The 19,062-nt window shown below is 41.4% G+C and overlaps 1 protein-coding gene across 3 annotated transcripts in view; it reads left to right on the forward strand.

The window, feature by feature from the left end:
* epha4b (eph receptor A4b) overlaps positions 1-19,062 on the forward strand; it is a 79,077-nt gene that overhangs the window by 41,856 nt on the left and 18,159 nt on the right. For all 3 annotated transcript variants that reach the window (XM_067474590.1, XM_067474591.1, XM_067474592.1), the window contains exons 8-13: positions 838-950; positions 2,989-3,151; positions 5,114-5,222; positions 16,740-16,807; positions 17,547-17,672; positions 18,066-18,251. In XM_067474590.1, coding sequence (XP_067330691.1) covers positions 838-950; positions 2,989-3,151; positions 5,114-5,222; positions 16,740-16,807; positions 17,547-17,672; positions 18,066-18,251 — 765 coding nt within the window. The remainder of the gene's footprint in view (positions 1-837; positions 951-2,988; positions 3,152-5,113; positions 5,223-16,739; positions 16,808-17,546; positions 17,673-18,065; positions 18,252-19,062) is intronic.

A 19,062-nucleotide genomic window follows, 5' to 3' on the forward strand; every position in this document is an offset into this window, starting at 1 on the left:
ACATACTTCTAAGACATAACGTCAGATTAAAAAAAACAAAGACCTAAACTTAACCATGAATGTCAAATCAAAACAATGAGAAAGTATTGTGCTGGCTCACAGTGATACCTGGCTTTAATGGCCCATAGGAACATAAAATTACCAGGATTGGGAAGTGTGTTTTTTATTTTTTCACAATTGTCTTCTGATTACAGTGTACTCATAGATACTGTAGTACTAGGCTTTTCATGCTAAGTGTAGTCACTGCTGTGGTGCCACACTCTGATACATCATAATGACACCTCTGCACCTCTGCCTGCACATATATAATCATGTGGGACTGTGAAATTCGTGCAAGAGAGGAGAGTATGACAGGGTGGTGATGACTAATAGGCCTCGTACTACGCCTGTGTGTGTGAAAACAGCGGGCTGGAAAGTGAATGGGGTGTGGGAAGTTGTTAACCTCATTAAGAACCCCAAATGTCACGTGTGCTGCTGTCAATATGTCGACTGCGTTTATATGCACACAAGCACAAGCAAACACACACTTTGAACCCCCACAAGCTCGTCCCCCGATGTTAGGAGGGCGGGTAGGAAGTTGCAGGTTTCGGGTGTACACACCATACACATACGTGTCACACATGCACACATGGCTGAATGCTTTAATCACACATGTAGGAAACACCTTTCAGCCTCTCTCGTTAGTGAAATTACATGACGTGTCTTCTCGTTATGGCACAGTAGGTTTCCATCTGAAATCTCTCTCCTCTACCCCCACATTTCCTTCACATCTTCACATCTTGTTTCTACTCGCTCTTTGTTACTCATGCTTGCTGCTTTTTGTCTGTTTTTCCGCAGTGAGTGTGGTGTTGAAGGAGAGGCGGAGCAAGGACAGTGTGACTTTGGCCTGGCAGGGTCCAGAGAGGCCCAATGGAGTGATAGTAGAGTATGAGGTCATCTACTATGAGAAGGTGAGAAAGACACACACACTCATTAATTTATTCATTTAGGACAACCCACTAACCTTCCTAATAATTTCTTTATTTTTTTATCAAATTCAACTTGACTCTGTATAAAGGCTTTTATTTTTTAAAAGAAGTTGAATACAAATTCAAATATGAATTAATTATTATACTACAGCTAGCAGCCACTTAGCTAATAACATGAGTACAACAGGTACATAGCTGTCCTGGCTCAAATTCAACAAAATCTGCTAACATCTATAAAGCTCAGTAATCAAAATGCTGTGTTGTTTAAATCAAGCTTTGCAGGTGCAGGTTTGCTAAATTGGGCCAGTGCTCTACAATATACACACAGATACCTGCATATTTGCAGGGGGCCTGATGGCTCGGTGTTACAGTATTGGGTTGGGATACAGAAGGTCGCATTTTCAAATACCACCTTACCAGGTTTGGCCCCACCCAGCCACCAAGGTCATCCTGGGTGATGGTCCCAAGCCTGGAAAAATGGAAGAGTTCCGGTAGGAAGGGCATCCAGCGTAACTCATCCCAAATCAATGTGCGGAACAGGTTCCGCTGTGTCGGCCGCTGAAAGGACGAGCCGAAAGTCATTGATCATACCTGCATACACATATATATGATGTTTATTTACTTGTTTATTTTTTTACGTAATACAGTACATCGGGTGTTTGTGCAGGCCAGTGTTTAGCAGCAGAATTCCTGACAAATAAACACAATATAATATGATCTTTCCACTAAATTTATGCCAAGGCAGGGAATAAGCCATTTTCCAGAAAAGTGCTTAAAATACTGTTCATTTAAGGACATTAAATCAGTGCAGTAGTCCTTAAATGGTTTCCACTCAACGTGTTTTAAGTTCCTTTGTCTCTTCTTGTTCTCTTAATCTACATGTTGCCTGGGCTTGTAGGATATGGGTTTATAGCCCTAGGACATGTCTGTAATGACTTGATCACAAACATCTTTTTTTCTTTAATTCTCTCAATCTCTCAGTCTCTGTTGCCTTATCCCTCACATCTCCCCTACTGCTCACACACCAAACCAATTAACAACACATCTGTCGAACAAACCTCATAAAACACAGGCAAGGTGATGAAATTAAGCCTCTGTGCGTGTGTGTGCGTGCGTGTGTGTGTGTGTGAGTATGCACGATGGAAGGCATTAGCTGTAAAATAGTGTTAATCCGTGTTGTAGAGTGTCTTCCATTAGGTAGAGTATCAGCCTCTCAGCAGGGAATCAGCTTACTGACAGACACACTTATTCTTTATTCATCCTCCTACACACACATTTCCAAATGCACGCGCACACACACATAAGCACACACCAATTTACCGGGTAGTCAAGGAGCAAAGCGTAGCAGGACTTGAGTAACCACATATTGCCCCAAAGATTTGGGACTTGACAGGTGCTCGAGTACAAATGTGTGACCAAATGGTCCAGTGATCAACAAATGAAATCTTAGTGAGGTGTATTTGGCCTTTGGAGACATTTAAATTCAACAATTTAAGATTTCTATTATTTTCAGACCGTACTATTCTATTCTGTCTCTCTCGATACCACAGTCCTTTGCTCTTTGTATAAACCTTCAGAGAATATCTGTATTTTCAGACCTTTTTGTATCCAAAATAATTGTATCTTCCTACTGCAGTGCAGTGGTAGAGTACTTTACATTCCTGACTCACAGCTACATGGTCATGGAATCAAACATAACAGCCAGCTGAGGCATTTCTGTGTGGAGTTTGCATATTATCCCTTTACAGAATATCTCTGATTCCTCATGCGATTCAAACTCAAATTGACTCAAATTGCTGGTAGGTATCAAGGTGAGCATGAATGGATGTGTGTCCCTGTGTCACCCCAGTGATAGACTGCCAACATGTCCAGGCTGTACTTGTCCACTGACTTCAGCCCCCCCACAACCCTAGAAAGGATACACGATGTAGATAATGGAGCAATGGATTTTGACAGTTAATATGATCAGTGAGACTTTAGTATTTAACCTCTCCTTCTCTTCCTCTTTGTTCCACTGCAGAACCAGCGGGAGCAGAACTACACTGTTTTGAAGACTCGCTCCAACATGATGACAGTCGATGGGCTGAAGCCAGGTACCACCTATGTGTTCAGGGTCAGGGCCCGAACTGATGGGGGCTACGGGAGCTACGGTGGAGAGATTGAACTGGAAACGAGCCACGAAGGTAAAAGAATGAATAATGAATGTTTACTTGTCATGACCAATCTATTTCAGTTTTTCCTTGCGTTCCTTTTTATTCGGTACAATTGGATTGTTATTTCTTCACCTATTTTTCTCTTTTCAAAAATGTCCCTGTGGTTTTCCGCTGAAACCTGTGATTGCAGGCAGTGGCTGCATAGACAACAGCTACTTACAAGTCCACACTGGTAACACAACGCATTTAAATTAGTGATAACTGGTGCGGGTGAACAAAATGCACAAAGATTAACTGCAGAAAAAATATTTTATCAAGCCCAGTAAGAGCGTTATTCATCCCTACTGCAGTCTAAACCAATTCACTGAAAGGTTATAAAACAGCTTATTTTTATCAGAATGAGTTTTCCACTTCTGTTGTCATACGGCAAAACCTAAGCGACTTCACAGGTTGTCATCTTTGCCTGAACCAGTAAGTTGAAAGTATCCTAGAATACTTTAAAAAAGTAGCTAAAAAAAAAAAAAGAGACAACCCAATTTCTCAAAGATAAAAGCAAAAGAAAAGGTGAGGTCTTGATTCACTCTGAGCACTGTAGCAAAATCTAAAGGGTAAAAGAAGTTTACACCTGGCAGAAATCACGATGGCATCTATGAAGTCACAAGGCGGCATGAAAAGAGCTGGTACCCTCCGACGTTTAATAGCCACTGGGTGAATTAGTTAAACTTGACTGGACATCTTACTATGTGGATGACACAGACTCACATTCACACCGATTTTATCCCCCGTCCTGCTGTGGTAGTGTGTAAAGCAGGATTTATTTTCCTTTTCTTGCTTTAAAAGGAGAATGATCTCTCTGATTTAGAAACGTAATCCATACTTAGACTTTGGGAAAGAAGAAAAGGAGACACCAGAGAAAAATCAATGTCGGGTTCGATCCAGGTCTCACAAACAGCTCTGGGCATAGAACGCTGTATCTCTGTCATGATGTTTTTTAAAGCTCTCTATCGTTCATCCTTTTTACCTTTGTTTGCTTTTAGCTACAGTACTTTCATCATCACTTCATTACATACTGTAGGATTTTCTGGTTTACAGGCTCTTCAATGTGCCCATGAAAGAGAAGCAAACAAATGGGGCAACATTAGTTAACGTATACCACTAATCCACAGATTCTGTTGCTTAGAACAAGCACAGTTTAATAAACTAATCATTCAAGATTCAATTACATTCATTCAAAGTCACCGTTCTGTTCAATGTCAAGTTCAGTGACAGTGCAAGATTCAAGTGACCCCCCCTCCTGTGACCATATCAATGATCAAATCAGATCACTTGTATTGTTAAGTAGGGTGTCTAGGTGTTCGCCAGAAAATATAATAGGAGATCAATGCTTATCTGCGCCTGTCTTAGAGGCATCACTCTACCTCTTTAACACACACACTCATTTATAAAGTATGCATACACACACAGACACACGTCTGCTCATGCTTAGCTAAGCCAGATAAATGAGGTATTTGTTTTGAGTAATGGCTTGATTGGTGTGGCATAAAAATCGATGCATCTTTGCAGAAAGTTCTCGGCGGTAGTCTTGTTATGTGCAGTGTTAACATATCCATTTGGACAGCACGGCTGAGTGGGAATGGCTTTCACGGCCACTATCATAGCCTCATTGGCAAAGCAGAAAGAGAGAGCGCTTTTTATCAGGACCGTGCTTACTATTCCAGCCACCTCTCTTGTTCTCTTTTACCAGTTTGCTGCTCTCTTTTTTCCCTTCCCTTCAACCCCTTCTGCTTTTATCTCCTTTTCTTCTGCCATTGTATTTCACTTAGCCTCTTTCCCCTGCCACACTCACCATCTCTCTTGCTGTCTTTTTAACTCCCAGCCTCCCTTAGTCTATTCATTCCTCCCTTCCTTCTTGCAGAAAACAACCTCAGCTTCATTTATCCTCCTTTATTCTTGCTTTAATAATGTGCTTTATTCTTTCTGTCTCCTATATAGATGTTTTGGCTATTGGGGACCCTAACCAGTCCACTATCCTGGCTGTGTCCATTGCTGGGGGAATTGTTCTCCTCATCTTCCTGGTGACTTGCTTTGTTGTCAGTGGCCGGTAGGTTTAAAAATAAAGACTTATACAGTCCTCTATGTACTAATACTAGTGGGATGAGCTGCACTGCAATATCTGGTAGGGAACCCAGTGCAGAGGTATGCTGCACCAGGCAGCTGGATAGTACCAGGAACATAACCCCTAACCCTGCCAAGTTTGTGATAGGACTTTAATAAAGATTTGGTAACAGTCTATATTGTTCTTATTATCCTCAAATCACATAAAAGTCCCACCAAATGTCCAAAACAACAGTTGAGTGATCCTATTTCTTTTGTAGTCAAAGCCTGATCTATCTTATTCCTCTGTTCAATAGAACAGAGGAATTGTTTTTAGAAAAAAACCCCATTAAAAACAGACTAAAGAGCCACACAATTGTGCTGCACATCGTTACTGTAGTTTAATATGAGTCAGTCTCATATTTCAGTGTCATGTCCTACACCCGCACACTGCAGATTTAAACATTTCAGTGCCCACTCGCACACGTCTTAGGTAATAATTTAGCATTTTCCAAAGTGAAAGTACATATTGTGTAGATTTCTGTCTGCAAAAGCAACCACTGAACTTGGTCACTTCAGTGTTGCACTACTAAGATGAATGCCTTCGGCTTTTCCCTTCAGGGGTTGCCACAGCCGAATGCGTTCAGCACGTTGATTTGGCATGAGTTTTCACAGTGGCTGTCCTTAATGCTGCAACCCTCCCATTTTCATCTGGGTTAGGACCATCACTGGGGTGGGTTTTAGTGGCAGGTTCACACCTGGTGGCAGCATTCTGCATCCCAACCCAGTGCTCTACCACTGAGCCACCAGGCCCCCTACTTTGATGTTACACTACTGACAGCTGTAATTTCATTGGTTGCACTTATCAGCAGAAGACATGAATGTTAAAACTGAGCAAATCATAAGCTCACACAACTATTTCTAATACAGCACTGCCGAACACTGAACACCACTATACGTAGATGGCCTGATTGGGAATGTGCGTGTGAATACATGTACAGACAATTGTTAATGCACATGCATACAAATGCTGGATCTCCCACATGGTCTTCATATGTTTCTCTCTCTGTTTGAGGGATTACATGTGGGTGTGCCAAAGCAGGGTCTATGAATTTGACATTTATACTGCTGCCAAAGCCCCACTAAAGGCTGTGTTGTTCTGTATGTGAAGAGCATGGACTCCCTATGATCACTCTCTTTGAAGGTTAGGCTGCTGTTAATGCTTTCTCTCAAAGACGGCCGGAGAGGAGAAGCAGATGAGAGGGAGAAAGGAAAATAAAAGAATGCCGATTGGTAAGAGGCAAGAAGATGAAAGGATTGGAGTTAGGAGAGTGCTCTTTGGATGAAGAAGAAAGTGACGATGGCAAGAGAGGACAGGAAAGGAGCAGAGAGGAGAGGAGACGAGAGGAGAGGAGAGAAATGGGTGACAGGCCTCTGTGATTTACTGTGCCCGTAACTAAATGTTTATCCTCCATGAGCTCCGACTAGATTAGCCACATGTTAAGAACTACACACACATATCCCTATGCTCTCAAACATGCACACACTAATGTACACACTAAAAACATTAGTATTGATTCAGGTGATTGCTTATCAGGCTGAGTGCTCTATTCAGTATTGACTAGGAGGGATGTAATCAGTAGAGACACACACAGCAAATGAACAGGAACACATCAACATTTTTTTAATCAGAGGGGAATTGTGAGGTTGTGCTTGTAAGAAGCAAAACAACCTGTTAAACATAGTGCGCTATGAACACATGATGACACAAACACACACACAACTAATCAGGTTTCACAGGCTGGGGAGGCGTTAACTAGGTTTTACAGTGGGTCGATGCACTGCCATCAATTGCAGGTCTCTTTCTCTGTTTCTATCTATCTTTCTTCCATTTAGGAGGAGGGGACGCTTGGGAGGAAGTAGTGTTGATCACGGCTTTCTATTAAACAACATCTGTCAAACTTTGTGCGTGTGTGTGTGCATGCGCATGTGTGTGTGTGTGTGTGCGTGTGCGTGCATGCATGCATATAAATGTAGTGTGTGTTTGAGGAATGAGGCAAGGATCAAAGCGGCATCACTCGAGAGACAAGTGAAGCAAAGAGAGAGGTAGAGAGCTCAGGGTGGTGGGGGTGTTGGGGGGCAATGGACAGAAGCAAGGTAACAGGGAGACACAAGTGGAGGATGAAATGAGAACATGTTAAATAGGCAGTGGGAATGACAGACTGCAGTGGGGGGGGGGGGACATCTGAAGTATATTTGAGCCACTAGAGAGCTACATTTTGAGATAGTGTGAAAGACAGAGAGTGCAAAGAGGAGGCTTAAAAGAGAGGGAGAGAAAAATAGATTGATGAAGGGAGAAGGAGAGCCAGTGGGAAGAAGGGAGAGGTACCAGAAGCCAACGATGAAAAGGTAGGTTACAAGTGTTTTTGATTGAAGAGAAAGTGGATGAGTTGGAGAGATGATAGGTGGGCAATTGCACTGTTAGTTGCAATAGGATTGTCATCTTCAGATTTTGGGAGAACTGGGAGAAAATCTAAAAATAGGTATTGGTCGTTGTCTTCTTGTGTAATCCATACCTCCCTCTTTTCATCTACTACATTGTAACTGTTCACACGTCTTATCACTCTCTCTGCTTTTTCATTTCCTGTTCCATTTTAAAAAATTTACATTTGGATAATAATCACATTCCCCACACACTGACACACACACGAAGGCACACACCCCAATGTACAGTACCGAGAATCTGATGGGTTTGCTGAGATTCGTTCAATGTGGACAATGATTGAATTGGGATTCAAATTGACAGCGAGAGTCAGCGAGGGTGGAAATAATTTCCCACCAGCCATTTGTAAGACCCTTCTCTGCCTAAATGGCAGCTGTTTAAATCATTCCCCCAATAATCAAAGAGGTGCTGGGGAGCTTTTTGTTCTTGTTTTACACCTCTTTCACCCATTCAGCACACAATTCTGACCGCATTCTGAACGGCCTGATAGGAGGCTTTTATCACCGAACTATAAAATAACATTGTACAGTGTACATACCCAGACAGGCATAGACAATCCCCGCAGCCTTTGCTGGCAGGTTACTGAACAGCTATGCCTCATAAACGGGCTGATTTGCAGGCCATTCTGTTCTGTCCTGTTCTCGTTTAATAAAGTGCTGTTATGCTATTGTTACCGCAGGAGGGAAAACATGAAAAAACGTCCAAAGCTCCTCACACACAGCACGGCGCTGACAAATCACACCAGTTATTGCTGTGTGCGTGCCATTATTGCTCGGTGCGTACTGTACGTGCATGCGAGTGTGTGTTTGGTGTGTGTGTGTGAAGTTGGTGCTTTTGTCCTCCTGAGGGTGCTTTGGCAGGCTGGCAGGTGCGAGAGATGGGAAGCTAGGAATCGACTGGCATAGCCGTGGATTCAGCAGATGGCCTTTCACTCAAAATGCGCTCGCCCCTTTCCCTTCGCTTTCTCTCGCTCCTTGTTAAACATGTTACAGCTTCTGCCTCCCAGCATCTGTGTGTATGTTTGTGTTTCTGTGTGCCTCTCTTTGTCTGCAGTCTAATGATTCTCCAGTTTTATAACCATCTCCTTTTCTGAAGAGCTGCAGGCCTTGGTTTTATGCCAGATTTCTGGGTGTTTTTTCGGTGTTCAAGTTTTTAATGTGGGAGTTTTGGTGAAAAGTCAGTGTGAAGTTTTCATCTATGTGATGCTTGTGTGTGTGTTTTTTTTAAGCCATCTCGTCTGTTATGTGTCTCAAAGTTTGCCTTTAAGGAGTACATCTGTTGTTGGAACTGAAGATATTTATCAGGGAGTCAAGGATCACAATCTGTCAAAATAAATGTCTGAAAAGCTTAAAATAATAAGTGATGATCAATTGGATACTTGGTACAAAATAAGATGTACTGTTACTTTGTGAAGTCAGCTTTTGTCAGGTCAAACATAAATCTATTGATCACTGTCTTGCAGATTGGTTCAGGTGTTTTCCAAGACAAAAAGTAGAGAAAAGCATGTGGTGGGGTCACTTTCTAGAGACTGATCCTGCAGGCTTGTTTTCGTAGGTATAAAAAAAAACTTTTTTCTGAGCAGTTGTGAATAAGAGTGAAAGTTAAAAAGAGAAAGACACAAAGAAAGTGAGATGTCATTACTGTATAATATGGCCGATTGTAGCAAAATGACTTCTTGCTAATAGAGTGCCAGCAGCTTTACCTTCATACCTGTTCATGTGCATGTTTGCGCGTGTAAGTTCTCTTTTACCTCAGCAGCATCTGTTGTGCAGCCCAGGGTTATTCTTAAAAACTTAATGACATGAAAGTGTGCAGGAAGGAGGGGGAAAAAAGAAAGCATGCGCTAATGAAAATGTGCTGTTGAGAGCGCAGCGAGTGGTGTTAAGATGTAGCAAGAGAAAGACACTTGTTAGAAACTAAAGAATACTAATTCAGTGTAACAAAAAAAAAGAGTTGTGAATGTGCGTGTTTGTTTGAAATTCTAAGAAAATGCGAGAAGAGATGTGGGAAAGAATGTTTCAAAAGAATCACGTGTGTTGTTCTCAACAACTAAATACAGGAGATTAAAAAACGAGGCACAAAGGCAGAAATAACAGACCCATGCTTGCCAAATAGTGCTTATGGTAAATTTGGTGGATGCAGAAATCACCCAATACATTCTCTTTCTCGCGGGTGATATTGGCCTGTTTGCTTTATAATAGCACTAATAATAATTTGGCAGCCAAAGGATTTCTTGTATACCAATCTGGAACAAAACATGCTAGTGTGGAGAGCTGTTTGTGTGCCTATATGTGATGATGATGTGTGTAATGGTGTGTAATGTCATTAGACAGATTTTTATGTGTTGCTTGGATGCTGGTGTTTCAGTGAACACAGCTAAGCTCTAGGCTGTAGTCAAATACAGCTTTGTCTGCAGAACGCCTAGAAAGTAGCTTATAAGAAGAGCAATAAGAGAAGCTAGCTGCCGCAGGTGCAAAACTATTTCACACATGCTTTATGCAAATGAGCAGATGTTGGAGTGGGATTGATCAAATGTCCTATAAACATCATACGATTTCAAACTCTTTTGGGCCAGGCTTTATAGCACATTAAATATTTTATCAGATGATCATGACCTAATCAAGTTGTGTCGGCGTAGTAACATCATTAGAGGAATTAGTTTCACACTTATTCACACACTGATCTGTTAGCAAATATAAAGGTACACTTCACTTAATGATAAAGATGACGTGCGCTCTCTTTCCATCCTCTCTCATTTGACCTTTTCACCGGGTTGTTCAAAATTCTGCAACATTACACCAATTACGGTCAGGCCAGCTCCAGATCTCACGGCTTCTCCCGTACCTCTCTCCTTCCCTTTTCCTTCCCTTTCCTTCCATTACCACTTTCTTTAATAAGCGGCAGATAAATGAAATGTTTCTAAACAGGGTGTTAATTAAACATAGACAGATTTATTAGTCATAACTCTTCAGCTAATCATTTGCCCTTCCTAATAATTAGCCTGAGCTGAGTAAATGTTTTTACACTGCGGCCACAGAGTGCTGAGCTGGTGCCAGACATGGCCAAGATAGAGAAAGAGAGAGTGAGAGAAGGCCAGAAGAAGACATGCTCTAACTTTGTATTCCTGAATGCTCTGTTACATCACCCAGAGTTTGTTTTTTTTTTCTTTTTTTTTCATGCTGTTTTGACTCTTAATTAATTATCCACAATCAGTTTTTATAAAGCAGTTTACTAGCACCCAAGCAGTGAACGTGTTTTTGTTTTTCAGGTTGGTGGATGAGGCTTAATTTTGCTGTGAAATAATGAGAGTGAGTTTAATACATTGATTTGATTCACAGTAATTATTTTTTATTTAATAGCATGATATTAAATTGAATCACCATTATCATGAGTAATGATGAGCGCAGTTTCCCACAGCAGGGTTTGTGTGTGCGTGTGTGTGTGTGTGTGTGAGTGTGAGTGCAGTGGGGGAGGATGGGGTGATGGAGAAAGGAGGATAGATGTGTCATTTCATTGTGTCATGCCGCAGGGGTGACTAATGATTTACTGATTTCATTTTTCTAGTCGTTTTGATTAGCAGTGGGAAAATATTGTGGGGAGACAGGAAATGAAATGGGAGAGGAAAGGAGACGAGAGACAGAAAGAAGACAAGAGGAAAGGAAAGGAAGACAACATACTATGTTTCTGTATGACCCCCTCTGACTCTTCCTCGTCTCTGAGTGTATCAATTTCTATTCTCGTCTTCCAGCCAGCAGCCAGCTTCTAATCCTATAAAAGGTGTCCAGTCATATAAAACAAACGGGCCGATAGCACACAGCTCAGAACTACACACTTTATTAGCTCTCTTCACATCTCAGGTTAACATTAGTCCAAGGTTATTCACTTACATGAAGTCTCTATTTCGCTTTCTATTTTTTAACACATCACCGTCCACACAGCACTTTGTCTTTGGTCTGTCTCTTTATACTTTTTCAAAGTCTGGGTTCTGTCCCACTTTTTTCAAGGTTATACCACCATCTATATTTACCCCAATCTCTCCCCACTTTCTTCAACCTTTCTTTGCCTTTAGTGCATAAAAGCTTTTTCATTTTGTCTTGCCAAAAGTTCCTTTTGTTTGATCTCCCCTTTGCATCCTTTTCTGTCACTAGGTGGAGTTTTCTCTTTTCCTTCTTCTCCACTTTCCCTTGTCCCTATATTCACTGCCTCACACCCTTCCACCTTTCGTCCTTCTCTTGCCTCTTTGGCTCAGATAGATACTCTAGTGTCTCCCCAGACGTTGCTGATAAGATTGTTGTGGCTTTATAATTTACTGTTAGAGAAGCTAGTAGCATTTGTGTGATATGATGGTCCCTTCTACAGTATATCACGGGTTGTTTTCTAATTATGTGTTTCGCTGTTCATCTGTAGGGGCCCCAACAAACTGAAATAACAGCTCACTGGCTTTAATTATCCGAGGAGATCAGCTCGACCTGGTGCAGTAGATGTTGTTGTCTTTCTGTCTCTCTATAGCCTAGAGTCACACTGAGGGGAAATGGAAGCAGCACTCGAGCCTGAAGCTAATAGACCAATAAATGAAGATGTGGCATAATACTAACAATGTCAGGAAAAGGAGGGGGCCTGCTTTGTCATGCTTTTTTTATACCTCTAAGTTTAGTGTCCCTTTCTCACAGGACTCAGGCTACCAGATAACCGTATAGGCAACATGTCACATTCTATATCATGTGTGCATGTCACAGACCATATGTATTGAAATGTTAGTTTAAAGTGACTTCCTAAATTAAAGTGCTTGTTAAAGCATTTACAGTAAAGAGGCTGATTGAGTGATTCTACTCATTCTGAATTGACTATTTTAGCAGCTCTCGTTGTAACATTTGCATACGGTGAAAGCTGTCATCTGACAGAAAGATGGTCCATTTATCTCATGTTCATGTGAGTTAACCTCTGTGTGGCCTGGTTTCTTCCCAGCGAACTGAATACTCCAAATTGTCTGAAGTGGGGCATTTGAACGTGTTGATGTATCTTGTGTTAACCTTGTGATGGACTGCTGACTGGCCTGGGTTGTCTCCTTGGTTCTGGGCAATGCACATTGGAGTTCCTGTTATCGTGAGCAGGAATGAGTGGGTAAAACAATGAATAAATGTGGCATTAATATTTTAAGAGGTATCAATTTTACTGTTTCCTCACTGCCAGGTCTTATCCTCTGCAACTAGACCATTGTTTTTCTCATCCACTCCTTCTTAGGACACATTCTGCAGCCATACCGTTGACTTGACACTCTTTGTTAATCTGTCCATCAAGTCTCTTGTCCTTTCTCTTCACTCTGTGCTGATAGTGTTTGTTGTTGGTCTGTCCTTCTTGATCTTCCATCCATAGAGCCAGTATTCAACATCCCCATCCATCCTTGCTTCAGTTGTCACCGTTATAAGGATTTTATATCCCCCCTTGTTGCTTCTCTCTATTCCCATTTAGCACAATCTCCCTGTGCTTCTTTATCTTCGGCTCCTGTTGTTGCAGCTCATAGATGTCCTTTTTCTGTGCATATGCCCTATGTTCACCTTCAAGTTTCTGTTCTAATGGCTGCCATCCCTTCTTTCCTCACTCTTTCCCTCCATCTGATTGCTTGTTAGTTGGTATACAGACTTAACCCCCATTGTGTTCTTGCCTGTCAGCACTCTCTCGTTCCCTCTCTTTTTTTTTTACTTCTCTTTCCAGTTCCTTCTATCCACTCTTTCAATCCAAAAACAGCACCAAGACACAGAAAGCAGAGGACAAGGCATGTTGGGGGATGGATAAATAGAAAGAAACGGGAGAGAAAGGATATTTGGGTTTTTGGACGAGGTAATGTTTTGATTTAAAAGGACTAAGAAAGAAAATAATACCTAAAAGATAAAGGGCAGCAATGGAAAGAAAAAGAGAGAAAATGGGGGAGGGGCTATAGCTGCATTAATATATGGATGGAGTTCTATGAAGGCGGTGTTTGAAGGCTTGCTAGCAGAATGACAAATGGGTCTCGAGTGACAGAGTATTATATTAAAAAGTAAATTGATATGCAAATGTGGAGTGTGTGGCTTTGGAGGACAGGGATAGCGTGTTGCCCTCACTGAAGTGGAACAGAGAGAAGCAGAAAGAAAGGGGAGGGCCTGGGTGCGATAGTGGTAACACAGCCCCTAAGTGTGTGTATGATTGGTGCAGGTGTGTGTACCGTGTGTGTGTATATTAATGTGAAATCACATGGACACAACCTTTCAAAGTGCTAAATCTACTAAATACTGTTATACCGTTTACAGTATAAGCTACCAAAACGTGTTAGAGCATTTAGGTCGTGGTTTCGAAATAAGATTTGTTAAAAAATCCATCTGCTCTTCTTCTTAAAGACAGCTATGACTTTTTGAATAACCACCCTTAACAAAACAAACTCATCACAAGTCCAAAACTAACTGTGTTGGAACAGTAAAGATTTTTCATAGGTTTAGTGTAAATTTAGTCTTGATGATGAAGCATTGCATATATTTCAATACAGTATTTATATTTCCTCCTTACATTCACAAAAACACTCTGCTGTACAGACCGTGTTTTCTATAAAACATGTTAGCTGTTTACTTACTGAAAAAAATTTTCAAGGACTGAAGATTATCAAACTGTAAAGTTTACTGTGGGATGTGACACAGATGTGACTCAAATATTGTTTAAGCCAGTAAAAAACCAGACCAGTGCACAAGGTGTACAGCTGAACCTCTAAAGACAGAGCAATAGCTTGACACAAATCAGAAACTCTGCCTGCATTTGAGAGCCACAGACAATGTGTCTCTGACAGAAAATGGGGAAAATGGAACATTAAAATGAAAACATGCCGAACAAGCAGCCTAATTGTTCAATAACTGCAAATACGAATAGTGCATATAAATGTCTGATTACAATATAACAACGTGTTCGGCTGTGTTGTTTTTGTATTCCTGACACATGTTGCAGTTTCAAATGTGAAAACTAAACAGAAAATTGAATTAATAAAATAAGAATACCTGTGGCATCAGAAAATGGCCTCAATATTGTCCCCCAGAGCCTGTAATAAATGAATTACAGGTCAGTTGCATTTAATTAAGGCACTGAATAAAATATCCATTTTAAACACACACACACAAAGAGAGACTCAGCTGTCAGGGGAAAAACAAAAGCCACAGCCATGTCAGGTTTTGTACCATGTTTAAAACTGCACCGCTAATGATTCATGACATTTCTAACTGGAGAGGAGAAATGAGTCGCTGTGTAATTACTATGGAAATGTGTTCATTTCCCATCAGAGACACACACAGACCCCCACACACCCCCACACACACACACACCAACTCAGATCCACAACCAGCAGTGATGAAGTATTTTAAACATGAGGTTGGGTGTCTTTGCAGAATGTGCATGTGTGTGTGTGTGTGTGTGTGTGTGTGTGTGTGTGTGTGTGTGTGTGTAGGTGTGTGTGTGTGTGTGTGTGTGTGTGTGTGGGTGTGTGTTTATGGGTGCGTGTGTTTGGGCGTGTGCCCTCACGGGGATTATCACACTTGGAGCAGAGGTGTGACCCATGTCCCCATTCCCCATATGTTCTAAGCACATGCCCCAGAGCACTGTGTGTTTGTGAGTGTGTGTCAAGGGGGTAATGATAGTCCCTCGGTTTTCATTTGGTTGAGCCCAGCTGATAACCAGGTGGGTTTCAACTCTCCTTTCATAAAAACCATATGCCCCCAACCCCCACCCCCACATCTCCTTCCCCTCTTTATCCCTAAATACCAGCAACCCGTCTCTACCCCCATGTGTGTCTATAAGTGCGTATTTATTCCCCAGACAGCCTATTGATGTCGGGTTACACCATGCAGTCAACTATGTAAAATCAACAGAAGGATTAAACACCAAATGACTGAGATTTACTGAACCTAAGACCCCACCTTACTCCATTTCTGATGCTCTGTCTCTCTCTGTGTCCTCTCGTTTATTAATTTTCTCTTTATCTAATTTGTCCTATCAATTTGCTTTATTAAATATTTGTTTTCTATTTCTTTCTGTCTCTCATGTCCTCATCTCGACTGCTTCCTTAAATCACATAGTCCGTGCTGCAGGTTCCCAGTTACTCTTGGCTCTAAGCCCAAATCAATTTATCTTCATGATGGACAGACAGATTGACTGGTTGCAGCATTACCTGTGCAGCACTCAGGGAGGGTGGAATTGAAGGGGAAACAGGGAGGAGAGGAAGCCATATAGTATTTACTTTAGGTTTAACACATTATTATATGAATATGATGTAAAATGAAACTGCTTACACACTTTATGTCTTTTGGCCTGAAACGATAGCGCTCAATTTTAAGAGTTGTAAATGTCAACAACAGTTATGGGTGATTTGAGGTGGAAGCTAAACAAAGTAGAGAAAAAAATACACTCACACAAATATATGACCAACAAAGAAACACACACACACTAGCAGCATCCCCTGTGAGATCTGTGAAACAGAATAAGTTTAACACTTCCTCACAGCTGGACAACAGGATTGAGTTGATCAATTCATCAATATTTTCTCTTGATCGTTGGCCTGACCTGCGCTGCAGGGTATGTGCATGTCTGGATGGGGGGGTGGAAAAAGGGCATTGATGTGTTTGTTTGCAATCCATGATATTGCTGGAAGTATTGGTTAATGGCAACGAGGGTATAAAGGAGCATTATTATGCACAGCTCTGCCTTTATAGGCACATCTGAGGAACAATTTGTTTAAGTTTCCTCCAGGCTTGTCTTATTCAGAAAACTGGGTTTGTGGAGACAAAAGGAAACAACTAGTTTTTCATATACACAGCAATTGGCTGTGCACAGTGCAACATGGGGTTTTCCTGGAAAACCTATAGGTTTTATATATCGAAAACATGGGCAATTGCACATATGTGAGGGAATGTGATCTACTGTAATACTGGCATCTGTGGTGTGGAAAATAAGTGCAGATGGGTTTATACTATATACAGGACCTCAATACAGCTCTACATTTATTTTCAGGCACTGTGGATATATTAAAGCCAAACAGGACCCTGATGAAGAGAAGATGCATTTCCAGCACGGCCGAGGTAAACACACATACACATACAGCCATACAAATAATAAATACAGCCATACAAATAATAAATACAGCCATACAAATAATAAATGGCGGACACACCCACACACATAAAAAATGACATAAAAATGGTAAATTCTGCTTGTTTTCTGCAAAAACCCCAACTCATATCTTGTCTTTAAACTAAACTTCACACCCACCTGCAATGAATCGCATTACTGCTTGTATTCCTGGCTATACACAGAAAGAGAATTATTTTATAAAACTTCAAGAGCAAATGCACTGCAAAGTGACAGCTCCTTGAAAATTACTGTTTATTTATTCACATGCAACACTCATACTCATACATACTTTGTTTACGTCCCCATCAGATGTATCATCAGTACACAGTTCGGCCTTCAGAACAGCATACAGCTAAACAACGCCGTAGCATTCTCCGCTGAATAAACCAAACTGTTTCACACTTTCTTGAACAAATGCTTGCTGGCAGAATGAAGCACCTTATGGGTTCCTGTTGAAATTATGAGTCATTTTAACACCATCGCTAACCAAGTAGTTATGTGTTTCATTATGTAATAATTTGTAATGTCACTCAAACGGAGCACCCACACTCAAGCTTACATTTCAATGTGCTTTCACACTGAGTAAGAATTGATTTTAGCTCTGGGATCAATGCCCCACTGACTTTAAAAGTGAATGTATACGTTCATCTTTCTCTCCCCCGATTCCCTGCTTTTCCACTCTCAAAGTCAAGCTTCCAGGCAGCAGGACATACATTCATCCCCACACCTACGAAGACCCCAACCAGGCTGTCAGAGACTTTGCCAAAGAGATTGATGCTTCCAATATTCGCATAGAGAGAGTTATTGGAGCTGGTGAGTTGGCAGTAAAACAGAGACTATATTAATAACTCAAAAAAAGAGTTAACTGAAGTTAAGAATCCAAATGGCATAAACTGTGGTTAATGTTAGGGACTCGTCTGAGCCCTTTTTTACATCAGTGAACAATATCCCTTATTATTGCCAATGGGACTAAGCTTCTGGAAACATTTGTTAAAATTAATAATTTTGGTTATGTAAAACAAAATCTTGATTCCTATCAGACTCAATATTTGATATCATAAAATGTTCAACAATTCCGTTAAGAGAGAGCTTAGATATTCATCAGAACAAGCTGTTAAGCTCTTATCTCTTGCCAGAAAGCCTCATCTCATGGCTATGTCAAACCTTTGTGTGCGTGTGTGTGTGTGCGTGTGTGTGTGTCTGTAGGAGAGTTTGGGGAGGTGTGCAGTGGTCGGCTGCGTGTCCAGGGAAAGAGGGAGATCTATGTGGCCATTAAGAGTCTGAAAGCAGGATATTCTGACAAACAAAGAAGAGACTTCTTGTCTGAGGCCTCCATCATGGGACAGTTTGACCATCCGAACATCATCAGGCTGGAGGGTGTCGTCACAAAATGTAAGTTATGAGTTAATGTCATCCTGCATGTTGTGAAATCATTCTATTACCTTACTTCTGTCTGTGTGTGCAGTAGTAAGTGTGTGTCTGTCTGTCACATACCTGTGTGAAACACAACAGATCTGTTAGTTGTGGCTGGTCGTGGTCCTGGATCAGATAAAAAACCTCATAACCATGGCAACACACTTATGACGCAGGGCAGTGTGCATGAGAAACACAACTGTCTGCCTCTCGAATGGCCACTTGTTTACTTCACATGATTATGTTAGGCAATGAAAGCCAGAGAGAGAGAGAAAGGAAGTGTGTGTGTGTGTGTGTGTGTTTGTGTGCGTTTGTCTGTGTGTGCATGTGTGAGTGACTGAGAGGGTGAGTGATAACAAATCAGCTATCTTGTTGAACCAGGCCTGTGTCTGTCTCACCTTCATGAACACACACACACACACACACACACACACACACACACTCGCTCTCTCTCTTTATATCTACCTTGCTCTGGTCTCATATCCCTACCTCACTGTCCTGGTTTCTCTATCACTCAGTGTCCATCTAATCTTTCATTTCTGTCTCTTATTCTCTCACCCTCTGTCTTGCTCTCTCAGTCACAGGCTCCACTTCTCTTTCTCTAGTGCTCTCTTTTTTTTTGTCTCCCCCACTAAACCCTAAACACTGAGCCTTGTAGATTTGAAAGCTCATCTTGTTCTCCTCCAGTTTTTTCCTGTGACTGTGCTGTTCTGTTCATCCCCCACTTGAATAAATTGCTTCTAGTCTCTCTTAATCTGACAACACATACCATTGTGATAGCAGCTTTAGT

Source organism: Channa argus, chromosome 14, assembly GCF_033026475.1.
Source record: "Channa argus isolate prfri chromosome 14, Channa argus male v1.0, whole genome shotgun sequence".
Lineage (NCBI taxonomy): Eukaryota > Metazoa > Chordata > Actinopteri > Anabantiformes > Channidae > Channa > Channa argus.